This window comes from Prinia subflava, chromosome 11 (assembly GCF_021018805.1).
Source record: "Prinia subflava isolate CZ2003 ecotype Zambia chromosome 11, Cam_Psub_1.2, whole genome shotgun sequence".
In the NCBI taxonomy this organism is placed as follows: domain Eukaryota; kingdom Metazoa; phylum Chordata; class Aves; order Passeriformes; family Cisticolidae; genus Prinia; species Prinia subflava.
Genome location: NC_086257.1, coordinates 1,250,516 through 1,268,391, shown reverse-complemented (window position 1 = coordinate 1,268,391; position 17,876 = coordinate 1,250,516). Strand labels below are relative to the sequence as shown.

Genomic DNA, 17,876 nt, shown 5'->3' with positions numbered 1-17,876 from the left:
CTCCCGCCCGCGCTTCCGCCCGCGCCCGCGCCACAGCGCCCCCTGCCGCCGCGGAGGACCCAGGGCGCTGCCCGCTCCTCCGCGCGTTCTCGTTATTTCCTCGTTTATTGTTCACGGCGCTTTTTATCATTATTCGAGTCACAGAGTCACCAAGGTCGGAAGAGACCTTTCAGATCATCCGGTCCAACCATCCACCCGCTGCCCCTGTACCCCTGAGCCACTAGACCACATCACCCAGCACCAGGTCCAGACGCCTTTTAAGCACCTCCACCACCTCACTGGCAACCTGTTCTGATGATGCCTGACCTCCTGAACAGGGAAAAATATGTTTCTAATATTTAATCTGATTCGGCTGCCTCAGCTTAAAGCCATTCCTCTGGTCCTCCCACTGCAGACACGGCAGAAGAGACTGGCCCCATCTCACCACAGCCTCCTGCCAGGGAGGTGTACAGAGCAAGGAGGTCCCTCCTGAGCTCCTGGAGACTGAACAGCCCCAGCTCCCTCAGCCACTCCTCATAAGACAAGTTTTCTAAACCCCTCACAAGCCTTGGTGCCCTTCGCTGGACACACTCCAGCACCTCAATGTCCTTTCTAAAGTGAGGGGCCCAAACCTGCACACAGAACTCAACATGCAACCTATTCCTTTTATCTTTATTAGTAGTCAACTGTCTTTGTAATTATTATTTAAATTTTATTTATTGGCATTTATTCGTTATTTGTACTTACTGTTTTTCTCATCATTTTTACCCCCCTCTGTCCTGCCCTTCTGCAGACCCTTTACACCCCCTGTAGTGTCACAAAGCTTCTTTTCCATGCCATGACCCTCAGGGCTTCAGTGCGGGGTTGGAGCTCAGCATTGTGCCTTGGACAAGGGCTGATTGTCTTGATGCATCAGGTGCTGGTGATTCTCAGCCTGGAGGTTTCTGTAGTCCCCAGCCTGGCATGGAAGGACTCCAGACTGGTTTTCCACCCCTGTACATAATACTCATCTATTATTGTCGCTGTGACAAATGCAAATTAGCCATGATGGAGAAAAGCCCACACCTCTCCCAGCATAGATCAAGTTGATATTGTCCATTAGTGCGGTATAATACATTAAAGCAGAAAATACATTTTTAATGGAACAAGTCATGAATTTCTTACAAGCCATGAGGTGAAACCTTGCCCCAGGAGGTCTGATGCAGTACTGACATGCAGCCATGTGGGACTGCTTTCCCAAAATGTCCATAAACTTCTCGTGAGCTGACAGCTTCTATCTTCAGCTTCTTTTTGATTACGTGTCTCCACATCCCTTTGCTGCACTTCCTCATCTCACTGCTGGGGAGGGTTTGGGTTGGGCTTCTTGATGTTTTCCTGCAGCAGCATGTTGCTGCTCTGATCTCCACATACCACAGTTCCCTGCCTGGTGAACTTCAGATGGTGGGCAGAGCTGCCTCTTGACCTCCCGGGGGTCTTCAGCAGCGGCGTGCTACAGCTCAGACATGGAAAAATGCATCTGAGCACACTTGCAGCCATGCCAGCATGCGACAGCAGGGGAGCACAGGGGCTGGCACTGGGCACTGGGGCTGGGTGGCCGCAGCAGCACACCAGGGATGCTTCCCTGGACAGGTCCCACGGGCTCCCGGTCCAGCCTAGCACCGTGCTGGTGCCACGGGAGCTGCCCCAGCCAATCCTGCCATGCTCAGCACCTCAGGGGACAGGACATGGGGGTATAACCAAGTGTGTGTGTATGCACAGCATTTATTTGTATCTACTTGCTCATATCACTGAAATATTTACTGGCTGTTGTAGAAAGAAGTAAGAGACACAGCAGTGCTGGACCTGACGCAGGAGGGGTCGTGGTGCCTGCGCAAGGTGATGGGACCTCGATGGTCACCTGGACCCACAGCATGTGGTCAGCAAAATTTTGGCAGTTCACATATCCCACTAGTGAGCTGGGAATAGCTGATTTGAAAGCCAACATGGAAAGGGTGTGCATATCTGAGTTCCAATTGCTAACCCATACTTACAGTAAAACCATTCGAGTTTGAACATATAATAATAGAGGAGAGGAGAGGAGAGGAGAGGAGAGGAGAGGAGAGGAGAGGAGAGGAGAGGAGAGGAGAGGAGAGGAGAGGAGAGGAGAGGAGAGGAGAGGAGAGGAGAGGAGAGGAGAGGAGAGGAGAGGAGAGGAGAGGAGAGGAGAGGAGAGGAGAGGAGAGGAGAGGAGAGGAGAGGAGAGGAGAGGAGAGGAGAGGAGAGGAGAGGAGAGGAGAGGAGAGGAGAGGAGAGGAGAGGAGAGGAGAGGAGAGGAGAGGAGAGGAGAGGAGAGGAGAGGCTAAAGGCAAGCACTGTTAAGGAAATTCCGTATCAGCTCCTGGAGAATAGACACTACTGCTTTACAAATGACCACTGGAAAAGAGATCATGCAAGCAAATGGGTTCAGTGCAATTGCCATCCCTGCACACTGCAGAGAAATCCCTGAGCAGAGAGAGCATGATTTTTCTAAGCTCTTAGAAGCAGGGATTAAATACAGCATGTGAGAGAGCTCTTAGCACACTAATGATTCGCTAATTCACAGCCATGACTGAGAGATCTATTGTGAATTAATTAATCCTTGCAAATTAGGAAGTGAGTAAACATTTTAAAAAATCCAAGTTATTTCACTGGGGGAAAAAAAAGTGTTTAGAAAGGCAGGCATGCAGGTGCTTTGCTTAGGAAGGACAGAGCTGAATGGGATGCTGGGGCTTTCTGCTGCTGGTGGGAGGTCCAGGGAGCCCCTACAGCTCAGCTCTAACTCCCCCCATCACCATCCCACACTGAAAAACAATATGTCAGCCTGTGAAATTATTCCTCCTGCAAGCCACTCTGTTTCACTCCCCTCTTTTCTACCCTCAGCCCTTACCTCAGGTGGGGCGGCCGTTCCCTCCTGGGGTGCCATGGCAGCTCTGCAGGGCCGGCCGCCCCCGGCTCTCCACAAGGCCCCACAGCCATTGCTGCGTTAAACTCTTTTCCGTGGGACACACACGTCCTTTCCCTTCGTGGGGGCTTCCTCCTCTCCCCCACTCCTGCTGTGGGTGGGGTGCCACCCACCTGCAGGCCCCACGTGCCTCTCATGCCCCACAGCGTGCCCCCTGCTCCTGCGGCCAGCCACGCACCCAGGGGTGTCACTGCTCAAGGTGTTCCTGGGGTGTCACTGTCCAAGGTTTTCCTGGGGTGTCACTGCCCCAGGGGTTCCGGGGGTGTCACTGCCCAAGGTGTTCCTGGGGTGTCACTGCCCCAGGGGTTCCTGGGGTGTCACTGCCCAAGGTTTCCTGGGGGTGTCACACCTGAGAGCTCCCCAGCAGGAGCCCGAAGTACAGAGCTCAATCTGTGGTGAGAGCAGGGCAGGGAGCCCTGGAATTGCTCCTGTGCTGTGCCTGTGTCACCCAGGCCATGGGATGGAGGGGGTCTGCCACAGCCACGGCCTTCTGACACAGATCATCTCAAAAAATACTCTGGGTCGTCTTGCCAGCTGTCTGGAGAAACACACAGGGCGGGGAGAACAAACCCACCCCCAGTCCATGTTTTAACTGGGCATGGACTGGTGTGATTCACAGAGCAGGGCCTGTGTTCCTGCTTCATGACAAGCTGCTTCAGGGAGGAAATATTAGGAGTAGGGACAACTGCAGTTATGCTGAATTTCTTCTGTGTAAAGTTCAGCAGAAGAAGAATCCAGAGTCTTTCCATGGACTTTGAACCAAGCTGCCGTGGCTGAATTTAATCACCAGGTTTCACAAGTGCCTGTGACAGTTCCTGAAACTGCATTTCACCCGTTACTGCCTGGAGATATTCACTGCAGACTGCTAAAGCTTTTTTCAAAGAAACATCTGTGGGTGAGTATTTTTTACCTTTCAGTTAATTCAATTAATACATAATGAGCAGACTCACAATCCCAAATCCTATTTAGGGTAGAAAACATAATTAAATGTAATTGTCTTTCAGATAAGTTAGGAGTTTTTTTCTCATGGAGATTCCATGATTTATCTTTAATTCAAGGTTCCATTTCAGAATTAGAACACATTTTAAAAACATCATAGCAAACCACAAGAACTAAGGGTTAGCGTGTAAGCATTGTCAGAAAAGAAAAAACAATTACCTGAAAAATCATAGAAAAAAAATCTTTCCCTGTTCTTTTACATTTTAAAGAAATTACAAGGTGACTAACTCAGTTCATATTTAAGCAGTGCCTGTGAAGCTCACCTCCTCTGTATAACACTGCTATTCAATTGCTTACCCCTTTACCTCTTCAGAGGGCTTTGCAGAAACTAATAAATTACCTCTTACAGCAGAAACCTGTGACAGGCACAGGCTTAGTGCTGCTCTTCAGCTGGACTCAGGCTCAGCTAGCAGGGGAGCCCTTGGCACATTACTTGACAACACAGCAAATACATACACAACCCTTCCTGACACTCTCTAAAGCTTTTCTGCACCTCTCCTCCTTCTCCTGCTGGGACCCCTGGCTCCCAATGAGGAGAGGACTCCAGAGCTCTGCTGTGCCAACATTCAAAGTGAGGCACTGCTTTGGAAAAGGGCTGCGAAATTGTATCTTCTGAAAATTGTCTGTGTGCAGGTGTGAGAGGGCATTGCTGTCTGCACATGTGTACAGACACACCTGGAATGGGGAGAGGGGATGAAACATCATCTTTGAAACCCAACAAGAACCCAGCTGATCACAGGAATTCTGGAAAACTCCTTGGGGAACTCATGTCTCATGGCCTCTTTTGCTTTTTGACAGAGCAAACCCAGGGCACAGCTCCTAATGTTCAAAATAAGCAAGAAAAAAAGGGTTGTTGCAGTGGGGGTTTTGTTATTATTTTACATGGCTTTGTTATGGAGAAGCCAAAACAAGTGCAAACTCTGCTTTTCTTCTTCCCAAACTAGCCCATGGAGCATCACCCATTTTCTCACAGCTCCTGGTTGCTCTTCTTGTCATGGCCATGGTTTTCCTACCCCAAAGTGACTGTGCCCCAAGAGCTAGCAGTTCCTCCTTTTGGTTCCTCCACGGGAGTAAGAAATGCTCATCCTGTAATACAGGACAGTCTTCTAGACACACCTGAAGAGGAGCAAAAAAGTAAAGAAATTGAAGAGGAGAGTTGGTTTAAAGTAGACAGTATTCATAAACAAAAACAAAATCGTATCAAACCTTTTGCTTTAATTGGTAAAAAAATAGTTACAAAAATACAGATTAAAAAACAAATCTCAAAGAATGTAATGAGGTTTCATACACAATCCAGGATGGACTTGGCTCACACAGAGCAGAGACCCTGCAGCTCATGCCTTCCCCTCCTAAACCCTCCTGTTTTCCAGTGTCACAGCAACAGCCAGGCTGTGCCAAGACAGAACCACAAAGTGCCAAACACCCAGTGAGTGTTTCCCCCTTCCTCGGGCGCTGCAATCCCAGCCCTGCAGCAGCAGAAACGGACAGCAGGTGGGGAATGCTGCTGGTCAGGCCGTGTCCCCGTGGGCAGCCCAAGCACAACACACAGGGCACTCTCCCTGCAGAGCACGGCCCGTGGCTGGCCTGGCTGCCCATTCAGCTGACAAGGTGTGTGTTCTGTGTCAGGGGCTCAGGACGTGGTCACAGCACGCACACACACACGGGCTGTACAACACAAGCGCTGGAGTGTGGCCAGGCTGCCACAAAAGCCACCTTTACTCACAGAGGAGATCTTTTTCTCACAAAGATGAATCTTTACCCACATCACTCCGTAGCCTCAAGAATTGAGAAGCTAAGAGGAAACAGGCAGTGTGGGAAGTGCAGGGCTGGGTTACAGGGTGCTGAGCCCTGCTGATGCCTGGGGAGCCAGGCACCCATGCTGCTGTGAAAGTGAAGCTTACTGAAAAAACCAAGCACTTGCTCCATTACAGATCAGGCTTGTTATCAGGTGGCATCTGGTAACATCTCACACACACAGAGTGTGAGAACACCCAGCACTGCTCTCCTGAATGAAATAACTTACACAGAGTGTGAGAACACCCAGCACTGCTCTCCTGAATGAAATAACTTACACAGAGTGTGAGAACACCCAGCACTGCTCTCCTGAATGAAATAACTTACACAGAGTGTGAGAACACCCAGCACTGCTCTCCTGAATGAAATAACTTACACAGAGTGTGGGAACACCCAGCACTGCCCTCCTGAATGAAATAATTCAAGGCATGCTGCATAAAGAAAGTTCAAGTATTCTTCTTGAATGGTCCCTCGAAGTCCCTTATGCTCTCCTCTTGGAGTCTGGCTCTTCTCCCTTGTACCAGCTCTTCAGCACAGGCAAGGGGCTAACCCTTACAGCCTGCCACCACCCACACAGCTTATCAGATTTTCTGCTTCCTATAAGGTGCTTTTGGCCCAGAAGCTGTGTTTCAAGCATTCTGGCTGAGAAGCAGCAGATAAGATTTCCTGTGAGGCCTGGAGTGCTGCTAACCTGCCAGGCAGGAGACAGCTTGAGCAATGGCAAGAGCATCAGCTGATCCTTAACACGAAGGCTGGATGGGGGTGTGTGAAAGAAAAGCTGAGAATTACTCAGCTGGTACCAGCCTTGTAATTATTTCCTATCCCAAGAGTTCACTCCCAAAGATGGTAGAGCCAGCTGGTACCCAGGAGGCTGAGCTGGGGCCAGAGAGGTTTGGTGCACTTGGGAAAGGAGATGGATTTAGAGATGTCAACAGAATTTCCAAATGTGCAGTGCTACTTTTGGAGCTGGACTTTCTCTGTGGTGAAGATACTTTTTGTGGCACTGTCCAATGCCATATATGACCCCTCTCTCTCCACCTGCAGCACAGGGAGCAGGTGAACTCCCAGCTGCACTCCTCCCCTGCCCACATCATGGTGAATTCACAGGCTTCAATAGGCCACCACTGACCACAGACATCAGACTCATCTGCCAGATGCCCTGTGCCTCTTCCCTACTCACCACACAACGCTCACCCAGCCACAAACCCCATCCCTGCCAGCCCTCTGCCAAAAGCGGTGCCCTGGTACACGCAGTGCTGTTCCATCCCCAAGGATTCCAACACAGAGGGTGGTGGAGCAGCCCTTCCCAGCACAGCCACAGCTTCCCTCCCTGCAAGCTCTGCTGGTGCTCTTGGACCCACATCCCATCGTGGGTGGTGTCTGCTCACTGGGGCTGTGCTCTCAGCCCATTCCCCTCAACACAGCAAATGCTCTTCTCCACATCCCAAAGACAGATAAATCATCCTCTGCTTTTCTCATTTCCAGCACTATCCTGTCTTGGACAGGCTGCAGGACATGTGCTCCTCCTGCTGCAGGGCGCTGAGATGGGACACGGCAGGCCCAACATGCTGCACTGAGGCCAGTCTGGAGACAGAGCCCTGCTCCCCCGGGCCATGCAGCAGTGAGTAATCTCCGGGAGGCTGTGGCTGGGGTGCCTGTGTGCTGGGAGCCAGCCCGCCTGCCCCGGCACCGCCTGTGCCCCGCCGACCCAGCGCGTCCAGTCACCGCGCTGGCACGTCCTGCTGCTCCTCACACTCCTCCCTGCTGGGATATTTCAGCAGCTAAACAGCCCTGGTGAAGCAGGGCTTCAGCACAGGCTGCTTTGGGGTTGTAGCTACTGAGAAACATCCAGACTGGAACGTTTTGAAGGAGAGCTTTACTCCTCATTTTGAAACCCCAACCCTGAGCCAGAATTGACCTTCTGAAAAAGCTGGACAAAACCCTCTTTATGCAGAGTGAGTAAAGTCCCTGTAAAACAGCCTCTCCTCGGACAGTGTTTGTCCATGGCAAGGCAGGCCTGGAGCCTGACCCGAGGGAGAGCACAGAGGGTGCAGAGGGTGCCCTGTGGTTGCACATCAGGGCCACCCCACTGCCTGTTCTGGCAGCAGCCACTGTCCCCACCTTGCCCTGCCCACTGCCAGACCTACGCTTTGCTCCTCTCTTCCCAAAGCCCACATCACATGGTAAAAGCAGAGCTGCTGTCATAAAACCAGCCTCAGCAAAGCCACAGACACCTGGGAGTGATGGACTGGCAGAACCCCTGGAGCAGGACCCCTTTCCCTCCCTCTGGCAGCCCCCCTGGCACTGCTGGGGCCGGGCACCCACAGCCCCACACCCAGGCAGCAGACACAGCCCAGACCAGGGGCCAGCAGCCTCCTAACTGGGGACAAATCCAGCCTGGATGATCTCCAGCCTGGAAAACGAGGGGGATCAAGTAGTCCTTCTGTGACCCACACTGCCGATTGAGGAGTGCTCAGGAACACCTGCCCAGCTCCCCTCCCACTCTGCTCCCACAGCAAACCCATCCCTGCAAAAGGCTGAGCTGCCTTAGCGAGGCCAGTCATTAATCAGCCGAGGTTGGACTTGGGGCTGCCTCAGTACTGCACAAGCCCCCCTGTCAGTCCTGTCAGGTCCTGAGTTGGTGTCCACAGTATCACCCCAAGCTGTGAGAGGCAGGAGGGACCAGCTTGGGTGGATGCACAGGTCTCTGGTGACGTGCAGCATCCGTCCTGCAGCGTGGAGCTCCTCAGTCCAGCTGAGATGCCCCCTGGTTCCCAGCTGCCCTGCATGGAAGGGCTCTGCCGTCAGGAAAAGCACAGCTGGCACCCCCAGCAGGGGCTTGGGCCCCCTGCCCCCGTGCTTGGCCTTCAAACAAGCAACACAGCTCAACTCACTTGGCTTTCCCCTCCGGCCCTGAGCAGTAGAGCTGTCCTGGCACATGGCAGCCTCACTGGCAGGAGCAGCTCTGCCCTGCCCAGAACCCAGAGAAAATGGACTGGGACAGAGATGAAGCAGGCCGACAATTGCAGGAATTAGAGGAACAATCACAGAGCTCCTCAGCTTTAACATCAAACTGGAAATACTTTCTATGTGAATTCTCTTAGCTCGACTTCTTTTTCTCTGGGCTTCTCACTTGTTTCCTATGAAGTGCCTAAGCAGAAATTTTACCAGATTTCATGGCAAAATCTTTTATTTTAAATAATTTTATCACCCAGAAAGAAGGGGAATTAAGGGTTCTTTCAAAATTTTTGCTTTCATTAAAATAAACTTTTTTTCCTACCAGAGTCAGTTGTGCAAGGCTATTTCAACTAGTCATAATCAATAGGATTGGAGGCTTTTTTATTGTTATTATGATCCTGGCAGAAGCTCTTTTTTAAAAGCCTAATCAAAGGTATCCCTGCTGTCCCACAGTCCCTCCTGTGGTGCTGCCCGGTCCACAGTGTGGACAGCCGTGCCCAGCGCGGGCGCCCGGCAGGTGCCCCGTGCCCTGCGCTGCTGCCGGGACAGCGGGGGCTGCCCGGAGGGACGGGCCCTGCACAGCTCCGCGCCCCTTCCCCGGAGGGAGCGGCCAGGCCCGAGGAAGGGGCGCTCCCGCCTGCAGCGCGGTCAAACCCCCTCGCCCCGTGGCCACCGGCTGGCCCGAAGCCCTCGCTGGCGGGGCCGGGGGCTGCTGACCATTTCTCTGCCGGTGATTAGATTGTTCACGGCTCTCAGGTCGGTTTGAAAAAGCGCCTTTGTTCGGCGGCGCTTTCCCACGTCCCGCCGCCCGGGCCGCAGTCGCGTGTCCGAGCCAGAGCAGCCGCGGCCCAAGGAAAGCTCCCTTCGGAGCAGGACATCTGCGCCGGAGGGAACCTGCCAACATCTGCCACACTTTCCCCCTTTGCAAGAGCCTTTCTTTCCCTCTTAAAAACTGCAGGAACAGATGTTAAAAGTTGTTTTCTTTCTCCGGGGTGTGAAATGTAGACAAATAGCAAAAAAAGGAGAAAACTCTAAGCACCGCTCACCCCTCTCTCTCTCTCTTTTTTTTTTTTTTTTTTTCTTTTTTTTGGAAAGCCCGGGGGAAAAAAAGGAGGCTTTGTTTAAAGGAGAATCCCCTTTTCAGTGAAACCTGGCAGTGGCAGCGCAAAAGGGGAGCGGGAATTCGCAGAAAGCTCCTGTAATGCTCATTTGCATGGGGCTGTCGGGTCCCTACAATCCCCGGCACAGATGTCAGCCTTGCCCAAAGCCAGGGCAGCTCTCCCTCCCGCACCCCCCGCCTCCGAAATAAAGGCTTGTGCCGTGACTGAGAGGTGTAAAATAACTGTTTACAGCGAAAGCTGCTCTTCTTTTTCACTGCGGCGCTGTCTTACAAATGAACCTTGAAATGAGCTCACCCGCAGCAGATGCCCGTGGGCAGGCCAGGGCTCAGATGCCCGGCGCGGGCTGGGCACCGGGGCCACCCGGCTGCCCGTGCCTCCCCTCCCGCTGTCCCCTGGCCACCAGCTCGCCCCGCGGGCCCGCGGAGCAGCCCCGGCGCTCGGGGCAGCTCGCAGCACAAAGGGGGCAGGACGAGGGGAGGCAGCAGCGGGAACGGAGGCCAAGGAAGGGAGAGAGGCTGAGGACGGAGGTGCTGCCATCACAGACACCTGAGACACCTTTCCTGGTGGCACCGGGGGCTGGCCAGCCTCCGGGGCACCAACATGAGGCACACGCTGCACCCTGCAGCAGTGCCAACAGGCACGGGAGACGCTTTTCTGAGCTTTGAGGTAGCTCTGAATTTGCTGACACCCCTGCCATGCTCAGTTGGGCCAAGAGCTGAGGTGATCTGATCTTTCCCCTGCCGCCCGGAGTGCCTTGGGAAGGTGCTGCTCTCTGCACAAGGTGGAGGGAGATGGGCAAGCACTGCCAGCCTGGGCAGAAAACACAAAGTGTGCTCTGTGCCCCCTGCCCAGCCCATCCACCACTTCCTCCAGGCCGAGCTGCTGGAATCGGGTGGCAATACAGATGCCTCAGCTACACCTTTAATAAATACCAGCAACAATCCACTTCCTTGGACTGGAAAAAGCTTGGAAAACCAAAGGACTCTTACTGGATAGCAGCCCACGCTGGCTGATGTGAGGCCCTCCTGCATGGGGTGCTGGGATCTCCTTTTGCTGTCTCTGAGGACAGCACACCAGAGATAAGAATCCCACCCCTTTACCTGGCACGAGGGATAAGTCATTAACCTTCCCCTCCCAACCCTCCTCTCCCAGCACAACCACCACCCCAGCTGGTCCAGGCCATTGCCAAGTAGGGCACTTATAAAACCAAGTATCTGCATCCCAGCTCTCCATGTGACTGACAAACAGCCTCTGCCTGCCAGATCCCGTGGCTGGGGACATGTTTTGGTGATGAGCCCAGGCAGCAGGGAGTGCAGACGGGCTGCAGGTATGTTTGCATTGACACACCAGCAAACACACTCACACCCACACGGTGCTTGAGCAAGGAACAGCGTGATGTCCTCGCTGCTGTCGTTGGGGTACGTCCCCACCCAGAGCTGGAGGGGCAGAGGGTTCTGCAGCCATGGCACTATCTATCTCATAGATATGTTTCTTTAAAACACTTGCAGAGTGAATCTGTTCCTATAGGTGTACTAAAGGCCTTGGGTACTTCAAGCTGAAATAAATGTATGTGTAGTCTGCATTGTAGAAGGCTGCTATTATTTTTTATTTATGTATTTGAATTAAAATATTTCTTCTTCCTGGGAACTGGGAAATCCCACCAGTGCACTGGGAGGGCTCGGAGTGCTTCTGAACCCCTGCAGCTGCTTCCTCTCCACTTCAATAAGTGACACATTACTTCAATAAGGTGACACATTACTTCAGTAAGGTGACACATTCGACACCAACCCAAAGGGCTTCACCTGTGGGCCTCAACAGGACACTGCCAAATCCTGCTCATTAGCAAAGCAGCTTCAGAAAGCAAATGCAAGGCCATGAAAAATACCTTCATAAGTATAAGAAGTGTGTTCTCACCGCACACCAAGCCTCCTCAAAAGGCCTCCCTCTTTTCCTGCACCAGCATTCCAGAGGAGCAAACAGACAAACCCCCTTCCTTGCAAAGCCACCCAAGCCTTGCAGCATGGGGGAAAAAATCAAAGCAGCAAAGCTCCCAGTGGACTAACTCACCTCTTGGTTTGTTTGCATCTTCAATACCCTGTAAATTTAATATTAAATTCTGCAGAGCCACCAAAAACTAGAAGAGTTACATATTTCCTACATCCACCCAGGTGCAACAGATAATTCAGATTCCCAGGAGGTAAATAAAGTTCCCATGTTTTCCCTAGAGGATTTCTGTGATGGAAACAACCTTCCTTCAGGTGTCTGCTGTCAACAGTTTTTAATCGATCATCATTTCCTTGTAGTAATAATCCCTGGGAGCAGGAACTCCTAGCTGAAGCACTCTATTATTAAATTAAGAGGCTGTTACAGTGATGTGAAACTACTGGGGTCAGGTTAGCAGGTAAAAATAGGCATCACTTCAAGGAGATAGAGGAGAAAAAGATGAGTGGAAGGCATTTTCCCAGGTGTAATGGAACCGCTTCCCAGCCATTGTGTCTCTCCCTGGGAATCTGTGCAAATTGAACGAGGAGCCGTGCAAGCTGCTCTGAGCGCGCCCATTTTCCTTCCCTTCTTCCCGAACAAAGGACCCCTCCAAAGCCCAGCGTCGGAGGCTGGACATCTGTCGCCGTTTGGGGGGGCCGGCGTGGTCATTGAAAAGAAGCAGTGACCTGTCAGCTTTGATTGATGGCCACAAACCTCCGGGCTCGACCCCTCGTGTGGGAAAAGAAGTCCCGCCAAGGAAAGTTGCCTTTCAGATGCTAATTCGGGGTTATAAATACAGCCGAGGAGCAGCGGAGCAGCAAAGGGCCCATCTGGACGGGGAGCGAGCCACTGCCCCAGTGCCTCCTTCCCTTCCCATCCCTTCCCATCCCTTCCCATCCCGTCCTGTCCCGCTGGAGCCGGGCCGGCTGCCTGGAGCAGGATGACGGCCACCACCACGCACAAGGTGGCCAGCACCAAGGAGGAGAGGAAGGTCAGTCAGTGTCCCCTGTGCCATGTGAGGGAGGGGTGTCGAGCCACTGCCTCCAGGACACAGAAAGGAGACAAGGCTTTTTCTCCTACTAGAAAGACGTTTTCTCTGAATTTAACTCATGCAGGTATTTTTCTGCTTCCTTTCTATGCCTTCTCTCTGTTTTGGTCGGGTGAAATGAGTTGCTCTGTTTGAGATGATTGGAAATGGGAGAAGGGAGAAGTGATGCCACCTCAGGGACAGGCCATGGCTGGAGCTGGCACACACATGGTCACACACTCCATCCACTCCTTGTCCCTGCTGAGCACTGTGCCACCCTGCGCTGCTTCACACTGGGGACAGGGGGCTTGGCCTTGCTGAACTGCAGCAGGGAGAGGAAATGAAAATATCAACTGCAAATTTTCCTGCTCCTTTTCTTTGCCAGTTAAGGAAACCCCTCATTGAGCGGAAGCGAAGGGAAAGGATTAACAACTGCTTAGACCAGCTGAAGGAGACTGTTGTGGGTGCATTTCACCTGGATGTAAGTGCTCATTTTATGCTGCTTTTTGTCCTTTTGCTGGTGGGAAATTGGGCTGGGGGGAGGTGGGGAGGAAGGGAAATGCCTCATCTTTAGAGAAACTGGGCACGGTGCAAACCCTTCTTTGCCTCTAACTGCTGCACTCTTTCCTTATCAGCAGTCTAAGCTGGAAAAGGCAGACATCCTGGAAATGACAGTAAAGCACCTCCAGAACATCCAGAGCAGCAAGATGATGGGTGAGTGCCTGTCCCTTCGCCGTGTTCCCAGCCCTCCCCTGTGCCCGGTCCCTTTCCAGATGCCAGCAGGCTGGATCCACTGGCAGCCCGGCACAGGCATCCTTCACACCGGCCGGGGCCCAGGCTGCTGCCGGGCTTTGGCTGCCTCCACTAGATGGGGAGATGGAGCCGGCGCTGCTTAATCCACGGCAGGTGTTTTTTCCTCCCAGAGCCGGTTTCTGCCTTTTTGGTGCGGTTCCCCTCGGCGGTAGGGCACAGGGATCGCAGCCTGCTCGCCTTCCCCCCCCAAAGCGTCCCGGTGGCTTCAGCAGCGGCCAGCCCGGTCGCTCTGAGCCGCTCACCACCTGCCCTTTGTGTCTTCTCCCTCTCCAGCCGACTCCAAGGTGGGCCTGGAGGCCCAGCAGAGGTACAGCACCGGCTACATCCAGTGCATGCACGAGGTGCACAACCTGCTGCTCACCTGCGAGTGGATGGACAAGACCCTCGGGGCGCGCCTCCTCAACCACCTGCTCAAATCCCTGCCCAGGTCGGGCGAAGACACCTGCAGAGCAGCTCTGAGGTCTCTGAGCCCGGCCCAGCAGCCTCTCCTGGGGCAGAAAAGCCCCCTGAGCCCCAAGGGCAGCGCTCGAGGCACAAACCCGTCCCAGGAGCGCCTCTACCCTGCGGACAGCAAGCAAGCTTCCAAAAATTCCTTCCAGCTGCCCGCGCTGTCAGTCTTCAACCAGGTTGATGCTGCACCTCCCAAACAGGTTCTGCAGCCAAATCTTTCCCATAACAACCCCAGAATGGGGTCATTAGATATGTGGAGACCGTGGTAAAGTGTGTTTTCAATTTTTGTCCTAACCTTAGACACTCTTACTTATGTATCTTATAGATATGTTTCTTTAAAACACTTATGGAGCAAATCTGTTCCTGTAGGTGTACTAAAGACCTGGGTACTTCAAGCCGAAGTAAACCTACGTGTAGCCTGCATTGTAGAAGGCTGCTATTATTTTTTATTTATTTAATACATCTAAATTATTGTATAGAATCCCCTCACGCTCTTTAGTGTATAATATTGTATAGTTTTCTTGTTTTACTTTCTAAAATCATTAACTTTCTATTAATAAAAAACACAAGCCAACAAGCAATGGCCCTCTGTGGCATCAAATTTACATTTCAGATCTCACATAAACCATTGAGATCCCTTTGTTGGCTAAAAGGGTAAGCAACTGGTCACGTCTGCTTTTTATTATTATCCCTGTGCAGTGTAGGAGATTCCAGTGTTGAGTCTGTAAAAATGCTGCAATGAGTAGGAGGGGAAAAAATGAGAGAGAAAAAGGGAGAGACTTGGTCTGGAGGTTTTAGGCTGTTTACAAATGCTCTCTGGGTTGCTCACTCTGGCTGTGCTGTTCCCAGCCACGCAGACATCCTGACGTTGCTCTGAAGCTTGTGAGTACATGTGTGTGTATATAAATATGTTACATGTAGTTATGTTTAGGGGATTTTTTTTGTTTCCGTAACTGAAAGTTCTAAATAAACCTTTTGACGATGACGACTGACATTTTTCCCAGCCCTGTCCCACGTGCTCTGAATAAAGAGTGTTTGAGCATCTGCGTTTGTTTGCTTCTTTCACAAACAGTTTTCCCTCGGTGCAGCTGAAAGAGCTGGTTTGGGGTTTGCCCCGATGCTTTGTAGGAAAGCAGCGTTCACCACCCCCACGGACAGCACTGCCCGGGTTACAGGAACGCTTTACAAGTCATGAAGGGAGCAGGGAGTTGGGTTTATCAGCCTGAATCGATGATTTGTTTTACTTATATCTGAATCACAAAGATCATCTAGAGGGCAGAAGGTAAAATTCCCTGCGAGTTGGACCGAGGAGACTGGGACGAAGCTGCTCGCTTGCCGGCAACATTTGGTGCCCGTTTTTCATCTCAAAGGCAGTTAAAATTTGCTTACAGCAGAAATAAAGGAGCGGGGAGCTCTTAAACAAACACGGCGCATACTAATTAATGGCCCCGCAGTTCAGAGGGGCTCATTATGCAGCGAGATCTATTTGATGAGGTGCCGAAGGAGTGAAAACCAGCACCTCCGGGTCTAGCATCTTTTTTCTGTGAAGCTTTCCCTGTTCTCCCGCTCTCTCCAAGAGCCATTAGCAGCAGTGGCATGAGGGTGGTAGGAGAAACAACTGGCCTACACCTGGTTGCAAGGAGGCAAGGCAGGTCGGATGCCGGGTAAAGACACAGAACTGCACAGATCAAGAATTGCACAGACTTCAACCTCAGTTTCCAGCCTCTGCCTGAAAATGAGGACTTCCCCCTTACTTTACCCCTTTGGAGTGATCACCAATGTGAAGAGTACACATCTTCATCTTCATCATCTTCATCATCATCATCATGATGTCACTGCAAAGGTCCGGAGGTGGGTGGGAGGTGGGGCCACCCCAAACAAACCACAGCAGCGAAGCACACAGAATACTCATGGGTAGAGAAACCAATCAGGCAAAGAAAACTGCAAAACCATGGCAGAGAAAAGGCATTAAAGATCTTCCCAGTCTACTGTCACAAATACTGCTGAGTTTAGATGAAAACCCCATCCCAGGACAGCCTCCACAGCTGCACCCACCAGAGGAACCTCTACTGCACACCAGTGTGGCCAGCAAGGAGAGCCCTCCCCACCCCAGATGGGGCCTGAAGTGCTCTTTTACTAAATGGTGTCAGCAATGCATCTCATGGCACTCGTGGCCACCTTATTGCTATGCTGGGAGAGACTGATGAAAATATTTTACTGCAGTTTGACAGCATCATCTTAAAAACGTACATTCCCTCTAAAAGCTGTAAATCCCCAGTGACTGTAATTATTAGCTATGGTTACTGTGCTGAAAGGAGATCAGCAGGAAATATCTATTTCCCACTATCTCTGCTTGTTTATTTTGAGTCTTTGAAAATACTTTGTGGTTAGTGAGTTTTATTATTTCCTGTTTCTAATCAGTAAGGGCTTTTCTTCTGTTGTGGGTGTGGAGGGAAGGGTCACATCACAGCTGGTGAGAGAGTTTTAAAATAGGAAAGTGAGACTGCAATACTTGGCCAACAATTGTTTTAGGACAAGACACTCATTTTTACTGCTTTCATTTCAAACCAAGGGTGACTTTTTATATGATCTCCTTGTCCTTTATCCAACCAGTACTGCAGGAATCCACTGCGAGTCACTTGTTTTCAGTGAAAAAAAAAAGATGTTTCTTCAGAAAGGCAGAGGATTACTCATAGCACTTCAAATACACGAATTTCAGTTTCTAATTATGTTTGACAAAGGAACTCTGTATGTACTTCAAATCCATCTGGTTTCACCAAAGCCAGGACTGTACAAGAGCAATAATACTTTGCTCTTCAGTAGAAGCACCTCTCCAGTGACAACCCCAAACTGCATTTCCAGCTGTGACCATCTTCTCCCCGGCAGGAGCAGAGCAGCTCCCCCAGCAGCTGGCCAGTGCAGGGTGGAGATGGACGCTGCCCCTCACACTGCTCTGGGCACGGCAGCAGAGCCTGGGCAGAGGCTGCTCTCACCCTGCAGCAGGCACCACTGGCACCAATGTCTCCAGACTGCCAGAGCTGCCACAGCACAGCCCAGGGACCCCCAGCACCCAGAGCAGCACCTTCCAGGCTGCACCCCCATTCCCAGTGGGACTGCCTTCCCAAGGCCCAGACAGGGTTTGGAGGCAGACACCTCATGTGCAGGCTGAAAACAGCCAACACCAGCACCCAGACCAGATTCCTGGGCTCAGGCATGGCCAGACAGACCTGTTTGCTGCATGCATCACATCTCCCCGGCACAAGCAGGGCTGGGACAGCAGCAGAGCTGGGCTTTGCCCCCTGCCAAAGGGCTGTTCTAGGTGTGTCTCTGTGAATGGAGAATCAAACAGCAGAGATCAGCTGCTGTGTACACAGGGATGTGGGGAAGGCTGGACCCGAGCCTCAGGATCCTCACATGCCTTCAATACAAAGCAATTGCTGATGTTTATAGCAACATAAACCCAGGTGAACAAAACACCCACATGCACAACAGTCCCTTTCATATAAACTTCACTCCCAGACCTGCTCTCACAGAAACCAAGAGGAAAACTCTCAGTTATTTCTCTGAAAACAGGACCAAACCCTTTCCCACTAGGAGAGTAGAGAGCTTCATCAGTACATAAGATAAACTGGCCATGCTGTCTTCTCCCAGGCACACACAGCCCTTGGGGCCTCTGAGCATCCCTGCCTTTTCCCTTACTCCTCCTCCCAGCCTAAGGGGACCGCAGACACCCTCAGTGACAAGGCCAAAGTGCTTTAGGGATTTAGGAGTG

The 17,876-nt window shown here is 51.8% G+C and overlaps 1 protein-coding gene across 1 annotated transcript; it reads left to right on the top strand.

The window, feature by feature from the left end:
- The first annotated feature begins 12,754 nt into the window (after positions 1-12,754).
- LOC134556306 (transcription cofactor HES-6-like) lies at positions 12,755-14,373 on the top strand. The gene is made up of 4 exons (XM_063408696.1): positions 12,755-12,805; positions 13,227-13,322; positions 13,477-13,555; positions 13,928-14,373. Exons 1-4 carry the CDS (start codon positions 12,755-12,757, stop codon positions 14,371-14,373), a joined length of 672 nt encoding a protein of 223 aa, XP_063264766.1.
- Positions 14,374-17,876: the final 3,503 nt, after the last annotated feature.

Coding starts and splice junctions, on each gene's coding strand:
- LOC134556306 (XM_063408696.1), top strand. CDS start 12,755: ATGACGGCCACCACCACGCACAAGGTGGCCAGCACCAAGGAGGAGAGG. Junction 13,323..13,476: donor TGGGTGCATTTCACCTGGAT/GTAAGTGCTCAT, acceptor TTTCCTTATCAG/CAGTCTAAGCTGGAAAAGGC. Junction 13,556..13,927: donor CCAGAGCAGCAAGATGATGG/GTGAGTGCCTGT, acceptor CTCCCTCTCCAG/CCGACTCCAAGGTGGGCCTG.